General features: G+C 51.9%; 1 protein-coding gene across 1 annotated transcript in view; it reads right to left on the reverse strand.

The window, feature by feature from the left end:
• igf2bp1 (insulin-like growth factor 2 mRNA binding protein 1) overlaps nucleotides 1-13,228 on the reverse strand; it is a gene marked incomplete at both ends in the record, with an annotated part of 48,286 nt that overhangs the window by 5,888 nt on the left and 29,170 nt on the right. Inside the window, 4 exons of the mRNA XM_080524071.1 lie at nucleotides 2,367-2,654; nucleotides 3,267-3,330; nucleotides 3,936-3,987; nucleotides 12,473-12,521. Coding sequence (XP_080380197.1) covers nucleotides 2,367-2,654; nucleotides 3,267-3,330; nucleotides 3,936-3,987; nucleotides 12,473-12,521 — 453 coding nt within the window. The remainder of the gene's footprint in view (nucleotides 1-2,366; nucleotides 2,655-3,266; nucleotides 3,331-3,935; nucleotides 3,988-12,472; nucleotides 12,522-13,228) is intronic.

The raw sequence follows: 13,228 nt of genomic DNA on the forward strand, positions 1-13,228 counted from the left end.
ACTGAAAAAGATGGCCTCAGACATCCAACTGTCACGCCACACCAAGGGACACCAAGGGACAGTGACTTTTGGGGACTTGTCAGCGGAGAGAAGTTTCCTCTTCTCACTGCATGTGCACTAAGAGTGAGTGCCTACTTTGGATCCACGTATCTCTGTGAAATGTCATTTTCACAGATGAAAATAATCAAATCAAAGTACAGGAGCCGCCTTACTGACAGACACCTCACAGACTGTCTCAGACTGGCAGTCAGTAGCTATGAGCCAAACTACAAAGCACTTGTAGACAGTATCCAGTCACAACCATCACACTGACTTGAGTGAGTAACATGACTGTTTCGATGTGAAAAGTAATGCTGCATAAGATGACTGCACTTAGCACTGACTGAGACACAAGTACACATTACAGTTCTACTTTATAAAATGATATAATTGTAAATATGTTTGTCAATGTTAATAATATGAGAAAGTACACATTAGTTTTACTTTTGTTTTGATGTGAAAAGTGATGCTGCATAAGATGACTGCACTTAGCACTGACTGAGAAAGTACACATTACAGTTCTACTTTATAAAATGCTATAATTGTAAATATGTTTGTCAATGTTAATAATATGAGAAAGTACACATTAGTTTTACTTTTGTTTTGATGTGAAAAGTGATGCTGCATAAGATGACTGCACTTAGCACTGACTGAGAAAGTACACATTACAGTTCTACTTTATAAAATGCTAATTGTAAATATGTTTGTCAATGTTAATAAGTAAGAATAATAATTAAGTCAGTCAAGTGTCAAAATGTCAAGAATGTCAATTTGTTAACGTTGGCTAATGTTACTATGAACAAAATGATTTTATCATACATTCCTCCATTCCATGCCTTTATTTTTTTGTGTTGTAATGAAATGACATAATCAAACTTTGAATTGAATTTCAGTTATGTACAATTCTTAAAGCAAGACAGCTGCCTGATATGCTTGATACAGTCTTTTTTGTTGTTGTTGCATCAATTTTAATGTTGGACCAATGCATTGCATCTAATTAAAATACAGGCAAATAAACGTCATTAAGTTTAAAGTACTATCTTGGCTGTCTTTTTCTCTCAACGCTTCAATAGGTAGATCTTGCCTTCACCAAGGCCGAGGTCAGGGATCTTGGGCTTAAAAAGGTTGGTGACCACTGGTCTAGTGTGTAGTTCCTACCTACAGGACAGAAGCTACTGTGTCTCCATTGGCAACTGTGTGTCCAACCAAATTAAAATGACATGTGGGGTGCACCAAGGATCAATCCTTGGCCCCCTCCAATTCAATCTCTACATGCTTCCATTGGGACACATCATAAAAAGAACTAAATTGCCTAGCACAATTATGCGGATGACACTCAAATCTACATAGCCCTCTCACTGAACGACTATAATCGACAATCTCAGTAATTGCATTGAACAAATAAACGCCTGGATGACACAAAACGTCCTCCAAAACAGAGATAATTGTATTCGGTGCACCTGACAAAAGATCGAAAGCCAGTGCAAAACTTGATTCTCTCTCTCTTTCAACTAAAAAACAGGTCAGAAATCTTGGGTGTAATTCTAGACTCTGATCTAAACTTCAACAGCCACATAAACCTACGAAATCAGCCTACTATTACCTGGAAAACATAACAAGAATGAGAGGTTTCATGTCCAAACAAGACCTTGAAAAACGCATTTGTTTAGAGTAGACTTGATTATTGTAATGGTCTACTAACAGGCCTATCTAAAAGATTCATTCATTATTCATTGCCATTTTTATTTTCTTAATATCCTCCTCTGTATTTTTAATAATGTATGTAAAGCACTTTGGATTGCCCCTGTTGTATGAAATGTGCTATACAAATAAACTTGCCTTGCCTAGTGTGTAGTGTGTAGTGTCTAGTATGTAGTGTCTAGCATGTGGTGTCTAGTGTGTAGTGTCTAGTGTGTCGTGTCGAATGTGTAGTGTGTTGTGTGTCGTGTGTCGTGGTTAGTGTATAGTGCATAGTGTGTGTCGTGAGTAGTGTGTAGTGTGTCAGTCTCAGACATAGGATCTGTATCCATCACTGCTGTCAGCGTGGTGCATGATCTCTCCTCATTGACCAAGTGTGTATGTGTGTGTGAGTGTGCACACGTGTGTGTGTGTGTATGCATGTGTCTGTGTGTGCATGTGCATATGTGTGTGTATGTTTGCCTGCCTGCCTGTGTGTGCAAGCGCTCTCAGAGGGGGGGTTGGCGGGGGGGTTAGTCGGTCCCTGTGACACTCACTTGCTCTGGGTCTGCTTGGTGATGTTGGTGGGGGGGGGGGGGTATTGGCGGCGGGGGTTAGGGTTAGGGGGTCCCTAGTGTCACACTACTCACTTGCTCTGGGTCTGCTTGGTGATGTTGCGGATGGTGGCCCCCTCCTTGCCGATGATGGCCCCCACGTACTGGGTGGGCACGAGCAGGCGCAGGGGGATGTCGGCGTGCTGGTGCTTGGAGGGCATGCCCCCGCCCGGAGACCCCCCCCGGGGGCCGCGGGGGCCGTAACCGGGGCGACGGCCGTTGTCGGGGCCGCGCTGGGATTCCATCTCTGAGTTCTCGTCGGGGATGTAGGAGACACGCAGAGCGTTGTTCTCAAACTGGTAACCGTTCAGCTTCTGGATCGCCCTGGGAGAGGAGGAGAGAGAGGAGGAGAGGAGGAGAGGTGAGAGGAGAGGAGAGGAGGAGAGGAGGAGAGGAGGAGAGGGAGGAGAGGAGAGGAGGAGAGGAAAGGAGAGGAGGAGAGGAGTGGAGGAGAGGGAGGAGGAGAGGAGAGGAGAGGAGGAGGAGAGGAGAGGAGAGGAGAGGAGAGGAGAGGAGAGGAGAGGAGAGGAGAGGAGAGGAGAGGAGGAGGAGGAGAGGAGAGGAGAGGAGGAGAGGAGGAGAGGAGAGGAGAGGAGAGGAGAGGAGGGGAGGAGGAGAGGTATGACTCAGTTCCAGGGGAGGCTGGTGGAGGTAGACATCGGAAGACAGGCTCATTGTAATGTAACACACACACACACACACACACGTGCGTGTGATACCATTCCTCATTCCGTTCCATGCATCACAATGAGCCCGTCCTCCGATGTTCCACCTCCACCGTCCTCCCCTACTCAGCTGGTAGAGAATGGATGGTGTTTGTGACTGTTAATCATTTTCATCCTGCAGCGCTACAGCTCCACCACTAGAGGGCAGGCTAGTCCTATAAAACAGCACAGCAGGGGAGGGGAGGGGAGGTAGAGAGGGGTAGAAACTTACTGTCTGGCATGTTCCCGAGTTCCATATGTGACATTGACCACCGCGGTCTCACTGTCTGTGTTCACTAAAAGAGAGGGAGAGAGGGAGGGGGAGAGGAGAGGATGGGGGGAGAGAAGGGAGAGAGAGAAGGGAGAGTGGAAGTAGAGAGGAGGGGAGAGGAGAGGAGAGGATAGAGGGTGAGAAGGGAGAGAGAAGGGAGAAGGGAAGTAGAGGGGAGGAGAGAGATAGAGGGAAGGGACGCGTGTGTGTGTGGGGAGGGGGAGAGAAGGGATAGGAAGAGAGGAGAGGAAGAGGGTGATGGAAGAGGAGGGGGGGAGGAGAGACAATATATTGTGTAAGTCAGAGGCAATAACCACCCAGTCCACTGTCACATCACTGACCTACAGAGGGACTGAAGCATGCTGGGAGATCCCCATGACAACGGTGTCTACAGCTGACAGGGGAGGTATGGTGGGGAAGGGGCGCGTTCTTAAGGGACCTGACATATCTTTAATTAACCATAATAATCCTGTATGTTTCCATGGAGAGACAGTCACAGACTGGCCTATATCTGGCCTCCTCATTGGACAAGGCCCGGTCAGAGGTTCTGAGCCATCCCCACTGGGTGATTGGTTGATGTTAATGACAGGGAGGGAGATGGGGAGATGTGATTGGTTAATGGTAGACTACCTTGTTCGCAGTTCTCCACGGTTCCATACTGAGCCAGCAGACCATCCAACACCTGAGGAGAGAGAGGAGCGTTAATCACCCACACACACACACATGTGACACACACACACACGTTACACACACACACACACATGTGACACACACACACACGTTACACACACACACACACACATGTGACACACACACACACGTTACACACACACACACACATGTTACACACACACACACACACACGTTACACACACACACACACACACGTTACACACACATACACATACACAGACATACACACACACACACACACGTTACTTACACACACACACACGTTACACACACACACACCCACACACAAGTTACACACACACACACACGTTACACACACGTGACACACAGACACACACACACACACACGTTACGTACACACATGTGACACGCCCACACGTTACACACACACACACACACGCCTGTCCCCTGTTACAGACTATGTACCTATACAATCCTGTTCAGATTTGACTCTAGTGTCTAGTGAGTCAGGTGGCCTAGAGGGCCAACCAGGGGGGCTTTCTCAGCGGTTAGCAAACTCTCCTCTCCTCCTCTCCCTCCTCTCTCCTCCCTCACTTCCTCCCCTTAGATCTTCCCCTCCTCCGAGGCACTTCCGTGTGGTGGAGGAGGGCGGAGAGAGGGAGGGAGGGAGGAGAGGAAGAGGGTTGATAACATCCGAGAAAGGGCCCTTGGTCCTTCCAAGGGAGAGAGGGAGCGAGAGAGGGAGAGAGGGAGAGAGAGAGGGAGCGAGAGAAAGAGAGAGGGAGCAAGAGAAAGAGAGAGGGAGGGAGAGAGGGAGAGAGAGAGGGAGCGAGAGAAGGGGAGGGAGAAAGAGGGAGAGAGAGGGAGCGAGAGAAAGAGAGGGAGAGAGAGAGAGGGAGCGATAGAAAGAGAGGGAGAGAGAGAGGGAGAGAGAGAGGGAGATGGAGAGAGGGAGCAAGAGAAAGAGAGAGGGAGCGAGAGAGAGGGAGGGAGCGAGAGAAAGAGAGAGAGGGAGGGAGAGAGGGAACGAGAGAGAGAGGGAGCGAGAGAAAGAGAGAGGGAGAGAGAGAAGGAGCAAGAGAAACCGAGAGAGAGGGAGATAAAGAGAAAGGGGGAGCCCTGCCTTCCCAGACCCGTGCAGCCTGTCATCGGCCAACTGGGGATGTGACTCATGTCGGGAGCTCACGGAGACACAGAGAGGAACGTCGCCCTCTGGTGGACGAACCGTGTAGCGCCGGACCACGGGAGCGCAGGAGGGATGGAGCGGAGAGAGAGAGAGAGAGAGAGGGAAGAGGGAGGGAGAGGTAGAGGGGGGGAGAAGAGGGAGAGAGGGAAGGAGAAAGAGGGGGAGGGAGAAAGAGAGAGGGGGGGGGAGAGGGAGAGAGGGAAGGAGAGAGGGGAGGGAGAAAGAGGGAGAGAGGGAGGGAGAGAGAAGGAGATAGAGGGTGGGGAGAAAAAGGGAGGGGGATAGAGGGGGGGGAGAGAGAGAGAGAGAGAGAGAGAAGGAGATAGGGGGGGAGTGAGAGAGAGAGAGGGAGGGAGATCGAGAGAGAGAGAGGGAAAGAGAGAGAGGGGGAGCCCTGCCTTCACAGCCTGTCATCGGCCAGCTGTCAGCACCAGCGTGTGCCGTGCCACGCCCACGGACACACACACACACACACAACCGCACACGCACACACACACACACACAACGCCCCCCCCACACACACAAACACACACACACACACACACACCCACACACACACACAGCTGCAGTCGATCTAAATGAATGTAACTGCAGAAGCAGGCAGAGTCACCCTACTGACAGACAGACAGGCAGCGTCTCCATGACAACCACAACCTATGTTTATCCTGCCTGCTGCGGAGGAGGTTACTGGTACTGGGAGGAGGTTACTGGTACTGGGAGGAGGTTACTGGTACTGGGAGGAGGTTACTGGTACTGGGAGGAGGTTACTGGTACTGGGGGGAGGTTACTGGTACTGGGAGGAGGTTACTGGTACTGGGGGGAGGTTACTGGTACTGGGAGGAGGTTACTGGTACTGGGAGGAGGTTACTGGTACTGGGGGGAGGTTACTGGTACTGGGAGGAGGTTACTGGTACTGGGGGGAGGTTACTGGTACTGGGGGGAGGTTACTGGTACTGGGAGGAGGTTACTGGTACTGGGAGGAGGTTACTGGTACTGGGGGGAGGTTACTGGTACTGGGGGGAGGTTACTGGTACTGGGAGGAGGTTACTGGTACTGGGAGGAGGTTACTGGTACTGGGAGGAGGTTACTGGTACTGGGAGGAGGTTACTGGTACTGGGAGGAGGTTACTGGTACTGGGAGGAGGTTACTGGTACTGGGGGGAGGTTACTGGTACTGGGGGGAGGTTACTGGTACTGGGAGGAGGTTACTGGTACTGGGAGGAGGTTACTGGTACTGGGGGGAGGTTACTGGTACTGGGAGGAGGTTACTGGTACTGGGAGGAGGTTACTGGTACTGGGAGGAGGTTACTGGTACTGGGAGGAGGTTACTGGTACTGGGGGGAGGTTACTGGTACTGGGAGGAGGTTACTGGTACTGGGAGGAGGTTACTGGTACTGGGGGGAGGTTACTGGTACTGGGAGGAGGTTACTGGTACTGGGAGGAGGTTACTGGTACTGGGAGGAGGTTACTGGTACTGGGAGGCACTGGCGAACTCAGAGGGGGCGCCCCTCCTGGTGCCCCCACAGTTGAAAAACATTGCACTAAAGTGCCCTTTTGAGTGGCAAAATGAGAGGATGTGCCCTATTGGCTGCCCTTCCAATGGTCTAAACTTGACCATGTGCACTGATGGGGTCCCATGTTGTGCAGTAGGTGCCCTTTTTTTCTTTTCGCCCCTGCCCTTCAAACAGCCTGAGTCCGCCACTGCTGGGAGGAGGTTACTGGTACTGGGAGGAGGTTACTGGTACTGGGAGGAGGTTACTGGTACTGGGAGGTATATAAATATAAACATATTCAGTTATAAATCAAATCAGTAATGCTGAGATCATGATGACAATCAGACTGTATGTAATCAATACCATTAGGAAGATAGCCATGCTAATTGCTGTAATGCACCTCACAGCTGCTGCAGCACACTCTTATAGAGAGAGGCAGAGGAGGCTGGTGGAGGTAGACATTAGAGGACAGGGGAGGCTGGTGGAGGTAGACATTAGAGGACAGGGGAGGCTGGTGGAGGTAGACATTAGAGGACAGGGGAGGCTGGTGGAGGTAGACATCGGGGGACTAGGGGAGGCTGGTGGAGGTAGACATTAGAGGACAGGGGAGGCTGGTGGAGGTAGACATTAGAGGACAGGGGAGGCTGGTGGAGGTAGACATTAGAGGACAGGGGAGGCTGGTGGAGGTAGACATTAGAGGACTAGGGGAGGCTGGTGGAGGTAGACATTAGAGGACAGGGGAGGCTGGTGGAGGTAGACATTAGAGGACAGGGAAGGCTGGTGGAGGTAGACATCGGGGGACTAGGGGAGGCTGCTGGAGGTAGACATCGGAGGACTAGGGGAGGCTGCTGGAGGTAGACATTAGAGGACATGGGGAGGCTGGTGGAGGTAGACATCAGGGGACTAGTGGAGGCTGGTGGAGGTAGACATCGGAGGACTAAGGGGAGGCTGGTGGAGGTAGACATTAGAGGACAGGGGAGGCTGGTGGAGGTAGACATTAGAGGACAGGGGGAGGCTGGTGGAGGTAGACATTAGAGGACAGGGGAGGCTGCTGGAGGTAGACATTACATTTACATTTACATTTTTGGCATTTAGCAGACGCCTTATTCCAAAGCGACTTACAATCAATACATTTGAATACTTAGCATGTGAATCAGCAGTCCACTATTCGTTGCAGGAAGAGTACTCTAGCTCGGGCCCGGGGCCACTGATAGAAGGAAAAACCTTCTCCATATTATCGCCTTCTACTAACATTTATTTTATTTTTTATTTTATTTTTTTACTGGAGAAACTGAGAAACAGTACAAGGGGGGCAGTAGAAGTTCTTAGGGACACAGTAGAGGGGAAAGCGGGTGTCTTTAGGAGACGTAGTGGTGAGGGTCAGAAGATGTCTCAGGAGGAGCAGTTAAGATGTAACCTGAAGAGATGGGTCTTCAGTCTATGACGGAAGATGGGTAGTGACTCTGTCGTTCTGACGGCCGTGGGGAGCTCATTCCACCAGCGGGGAGCCAGTGTTGTGAAGAGACGTGATCGGGCAGCCCGACTGCTGTGTAGAGGAGGTGGGGCCAGTCGGCCAGCCGAGGTGGAGGAACGGAGTGAGCGGGCAGGGGTTTGGGGGGTTACCATTTCCTTCAGGTAGGCAGGGGCTGTCCCTTTAGCTGCCTGGTATGCAAGCACCAGGGTCTTGAATCTGATGCGAGCTGCTATCGGGAGCCAGTGCAGGGTGCGAAGGAGAGGGGTGACATGCGAGTATTTGGGGAGGTTGAATACCAGCCGGGCAGCAGCATTCTGGATGAGCTGCAGAGGTCTAATGGCTGAAGCGGGGAGCCCAGCCAGGAGTACATTGCAGTAATCCAGGCGGGAGATGACCAGTGCCTGGGTCAAGAGTTGCGCTGCCTCTCTGGTAAGGAATGGTCGTATCCTTCTGATGTTGTAGAGGAGGAATCTGCAGGAGCGAGCCGTTGCTGCAATGTTCTCCGCACAGGATAGTCGGTTATCCAGGATCACTCCAAGGTTCTTGGCTGTCAGGGAGGGGGTTACAGTAGAGTTCTCCACTGTGATGGAGAAGTCTTGGAGAGGGCAGGCTTTCCCGGGGATGAAGAGGAGCTCGGTCTTGTTAAGATTGAGCTTGAGATGGTGGTCAGCCATCCAAGTTGAAATGTCAGCGAGACATGCTGAGATACGGGTTGCCACGTGTACATCAGACGGGGGGAAGGACAGGAAGAGTTGAGTGTCGTCTGCGTAGCTGTGGTAGGAGAGCCCATGTGAAGAGATTACCGAGCCAAGAGACTTGGTGTAGAGGGAGAAGAGTAGGGGCCCTAGGACGGAACCCTGGGGAACTCCAGTGGAGAGGGTTCGTGGAGAAGATAGCGATTCTCTCCAGGTCACCTGGTAGGAGCGGCCCGCCAGGTAGGAAGAAAACCAGGAGTGTGCGGTGCCAGAGATGCCCAGGTCTGAGAGGATGGAGAGAAGGATCTGGTGATTGACTGTGTCGAAGGCAGCAGACAGGTCAAGGAGAATGAGAACAGAGGAGAGGGAGGAAGCTTGGGCAGAGTGGAGGGCTTCCGTGACAGCAAGGAGCGCAGTCTCAGTGGAATGCCCAGCCTTGAATCCGGATTGGTGGGGGTCTAAGTGATCCATCTTCCGGAGATAGTCAGTCAGTTGTTTAGATGCCGCGCGTTCAAGGGTTTTGGAAGGGAAGGAGAGAAGGGATACCGGTCTGTAATTGTGGACAGATGATGGGTCAAGGGTAGGTTTCTTGAGGAGAGACTTGACTCTGGCTATTTTGAAGGCCGCTGGGACAGATCCAGTGGATAGGGAGGAGTTGATTAGGGTGGTAAGGTAAGGAAGGATGTCGGCGGAAATGGATTGGAGAAGAGGGGAGGGGATGGGGTCAAGAGGGCATGTGGTTGCCCGCTTTGATGTGATAAGTGTGAGAATCTCATCGGGGGAGAGGGGGGAAAAAGATGACAATCCAGAGATCGAGTGTCGAGGGGAGAGTTTGGAAGGGGTGTTAGCATTGTTAGTGGGAACAGTGTTAGCATTGTTAGTGGGAGGAGGGAGCGGTGGGGGGAGAAAGGTGCTGCTGATGTCGTCCACCTTTTTTTCAAAGTAGGTGACAAAGTCATCGGCGGACAGGGAGGAAGGAGGAGGGGGAGGAGGTGGATTAAGGAGTGAAGAGAAAGTGGAGAACAGTTTTCTAGGATTAGAGGCAGAAGAATGCATTTTTGAATGATAGTAGGATGTTTTAGCAGCTGATGCCGAGGAGGCGTAGTTGGCAAGGAGAGAGTGATAGAGGTTAAGGTCATCAGAAAGGCCAGTTTTTCTCCATTTCCTCTCAGCTGCTCTGAGCTCTAGTCTACAAGCATGTAGCGTTTCAGAGAGCCACGGAGCTCGAGGAGAGGATCGAGCTGGCTTCAAGGTTAGTGGACAGACGGTGTCGAAGGATGAGGTGAGAGCGGACAGGAGGGTTGAGGATGCCGCATCAGTGGATAGAAGGGAGAAGGATTCGACAGAGGGTAGGGAGGATAGGACAGAAGAAGAGAGGGCGCTGGGGGACAGGGTACGTAGGTTACGACGAGAGGGTCTTAAGTGGTTAGAGGCTGAGAGGGAAGAGGAAGTTTTGAGGGGAAGGGAGAAGGATATAAAGTGGTGATCAGAAACTGGAAGAGGGGTAACGGTAAGGTTGGAAGTGTGGGAAGATCTGGTGAAGACAAGGTCGAGCTGATTGCCTGCCTTATGAGTCGGAGGAGAGGGGGACAGGGTAAGGCCGAAGGAGAGGAGAAGGTCAAGTACTCCAGATGAGAGAAGCTTCTCAGATTGGAAATTGAAGTCACCTAGTAGTACGAGCGGAGTGCCATCATCAGGGAAAGAGCTGAGAAGGCCATCCATCTCGCCTAGGAAGTCACCGAGTTCGCCTGGGGGGCGATAGATGACAACAATGTGGAGTTTGACCGGGGAAGAGACAAAAGCAGCATGAAATTCAAAGGAGGATGTAGACAAGTGTGCCAGGGGAAGGACAGTGTGTGACCACTTGGGCGAGATGAGGAGTCCTGTGCCTCCCCCTCGACCAGAGGGTCTAGGGGAATGAGAAAAGGAGTAGGCGGCAGAGAGGGCTGCCGGTGTAGCTGTGTTTTCTGGTGTGATCCAGGTTTCAGTGAGAGCAAGGAAATTGAGGGCCATAAGAGATGCATAGGCTGAGATAGCGTCAGCTTTCCGGACCGCCGACTGGCAATTCCAGAGACCGCCTGCGGCGATAAAGTCATGGTCAGTAGAAAGAGGTGGGTAGATGAGATTGGAAGGTTTGCGAGGGGGGATGTAGCATCTAGGTGTCCTCCTGAGTGTCAGAAGAACAGGGATAGGGAGAAAGCACATTGTGGCAAAAGTATGTAGAGGGGAAGAGGGCTAAGGAACCAACAGAACTAGGAGTAGCTAAGCGCACTCAGTAGACCGGAGTGACTTGAGAAGACAGCAGCAACATTAGAGGACATGGGGAGGCTGGTGGAGGTAGACATTAGAGGACAGGGGAGGCTGGTGGAGGTAGACATTAGAGGACAGGGGAGGCTGGTGGAGGCAGACATCAGGGGACATGGGGAGGCTGGTGGAGGTAGACATCGGAGGACTAGGGGAGGCTGCTGGAGGTAGACATTGGAGGACTAGGGGAGGCTGGTGGAGGTAGACATCGGAGGACATGGGGAGGCTGCTGGAGGTAGACATCGTGGGACTAGGGGAGGCTGGTGGAGGTAGACATCAGGGGACTAAGGGGAGGCTGGTGGAGGTAGACATTGGAGGACAGGGGAGGCTGGTGGAGGTAGACATTGGAGGACAGGGGAGGCTGGTGGAGGTAGACATTAGAGGACATGGGGAGGCTGCTGGAGGTAGACATTGGAGGACAGGGGAGGCTGGTGGAGGTAGACATCGGGGGACTAGGGGAGGCTGGTGGAGGTAGACATTAGAGGACAGGAGAGGCTGGTGGAGGTAGACATTAGAGGACAGGGGAGGCTGGTGGAGGTAGACATTAGAGGACAGGGGAGGCAGGGGGAGGCAGACATTAGAGGACAGGGGAGGCTGGTGGAGGTAGACATCGGAGGACTAGGGGAGGCTGCTGGAGGTAGACATCGGGGGACTAGGGGAGGCTGGTGGAGGTAGACATTAGAGGACAGGGGAGGCTGGTGGAGGCAGACATTAGAGGACAGGGGAGGCTGGTGGAGGCAGACATTAGAGGACAGGGGAGGCAGGGGGAGGTAGACATTAGAGGACATGGGGAGGCTGCTGGAGGTAGACATCGGGGGACTAGGGGAGGCTGGTGGAGGTAGACATCGGGGGACTAGGGGAGGCTGGTGGAGGTAGACATCAGGGGACTAGGGGAGGCTGATGGAGGTAGAACGGTTTCCTGGCAAACTTTGGGCCTGTTAATACCAATCAATCATCTCTTAAATGCCACAGCCTATTTGAGTGTTGTTGCTGAACAGAACACCTTTGGGTAGTCATTTTGAGATTCACTTTCAGCTTGAAAGTGCACATGAAAAACCTGCAGGAATTGCGTGATGCAATCATGTCATCATGGACCAGAATATCAAAGGTATGTTTCCAACATCTTATGGAATCACAAAGTATTGAGGCTGTTTTGAGAGCAAAGGGAAGCCCTACCCAGAGTGTATATACATATATACTGTATATATATATATATATATATAGATAGATAGATTGATTGATAGATAGCTACGTAGGTAGGTAGGTAGATAGATAGATAGATAGATAGATAGATAGATAGATAGATAGATAGATAGATAGATAGATAGATAGACAGACAGACAGATAGATAGATGAACTCACCTCCCACTGCAGGTGCGGTGGAATGTTCCTGATCTGGAGTTTCCTGGTCCTGATGGAGAGAACAAAACAGAGAGAGAGGGGGGGGGAGAGGGAGGGAGGGAGAGAGAGAGGGAGGCTTCATTAGACACTTGTCATCCAGAACGTTAGTCGCTGGTGTCAGACGGATCAACAGTCAAACATCATCGGCAGGAGCGGAGCGGCGGTTACCCCACGTGTCGTCAAGGTTACCCCACGTGTCGCCACGGTTACCCTGCGTGTCGTCATCCCGTCACATGTAATTAACTCCCTCTCACTCTCTCTCTCTCTCCACTGTAAACCTTTCACTACACACACACACACACACACACACACACACACACATTCCTCCCATCAGAAAGAGAGGTCCCTTTTTTCCCCCTCCCTCCCTCCCTCCCTCCCTCCCTCACTCCCTCCCTCCCTCACTCCCTCACTCCCTCACTCCCTCACTCCCTCCCTCCCTCCCTCCCTTCGCCAGGATTCACTTTTTCCATCGGTCAGTGAATCAGCCGTGGGAATGTGTGTGTGTGTGTGTGTGTGTTTATACACGGAGGCTTAGGAGCCGGTAAACACCGGGAGGCCACACTGTTTACGTCCAAGAGCGTTTACACCCCCATCCCCCGTCCCCCCGTCTCTACGGTGACGCAGCCTTTCCCCTGGAGGGAGGGTGTGTCCCCGTCCTAGTACCCGACCCAGGAGGGGGGCATGGAGGGGTTGGAGAGAGAAGGGGGGAGGATGGAG

The sequence above is a fragment of the Nansenia antarctica genome, assembly GCF_963989245.1.
Source record: "Nansenia antarctica genome assembly, chromosome: 2".
Lineage (NCBI taxonomy): Eukaryota > Metazoa > Chordata > Actinopteri > Argentiniformes > Microstomatidae > Nansenia > Nansenia antarctica.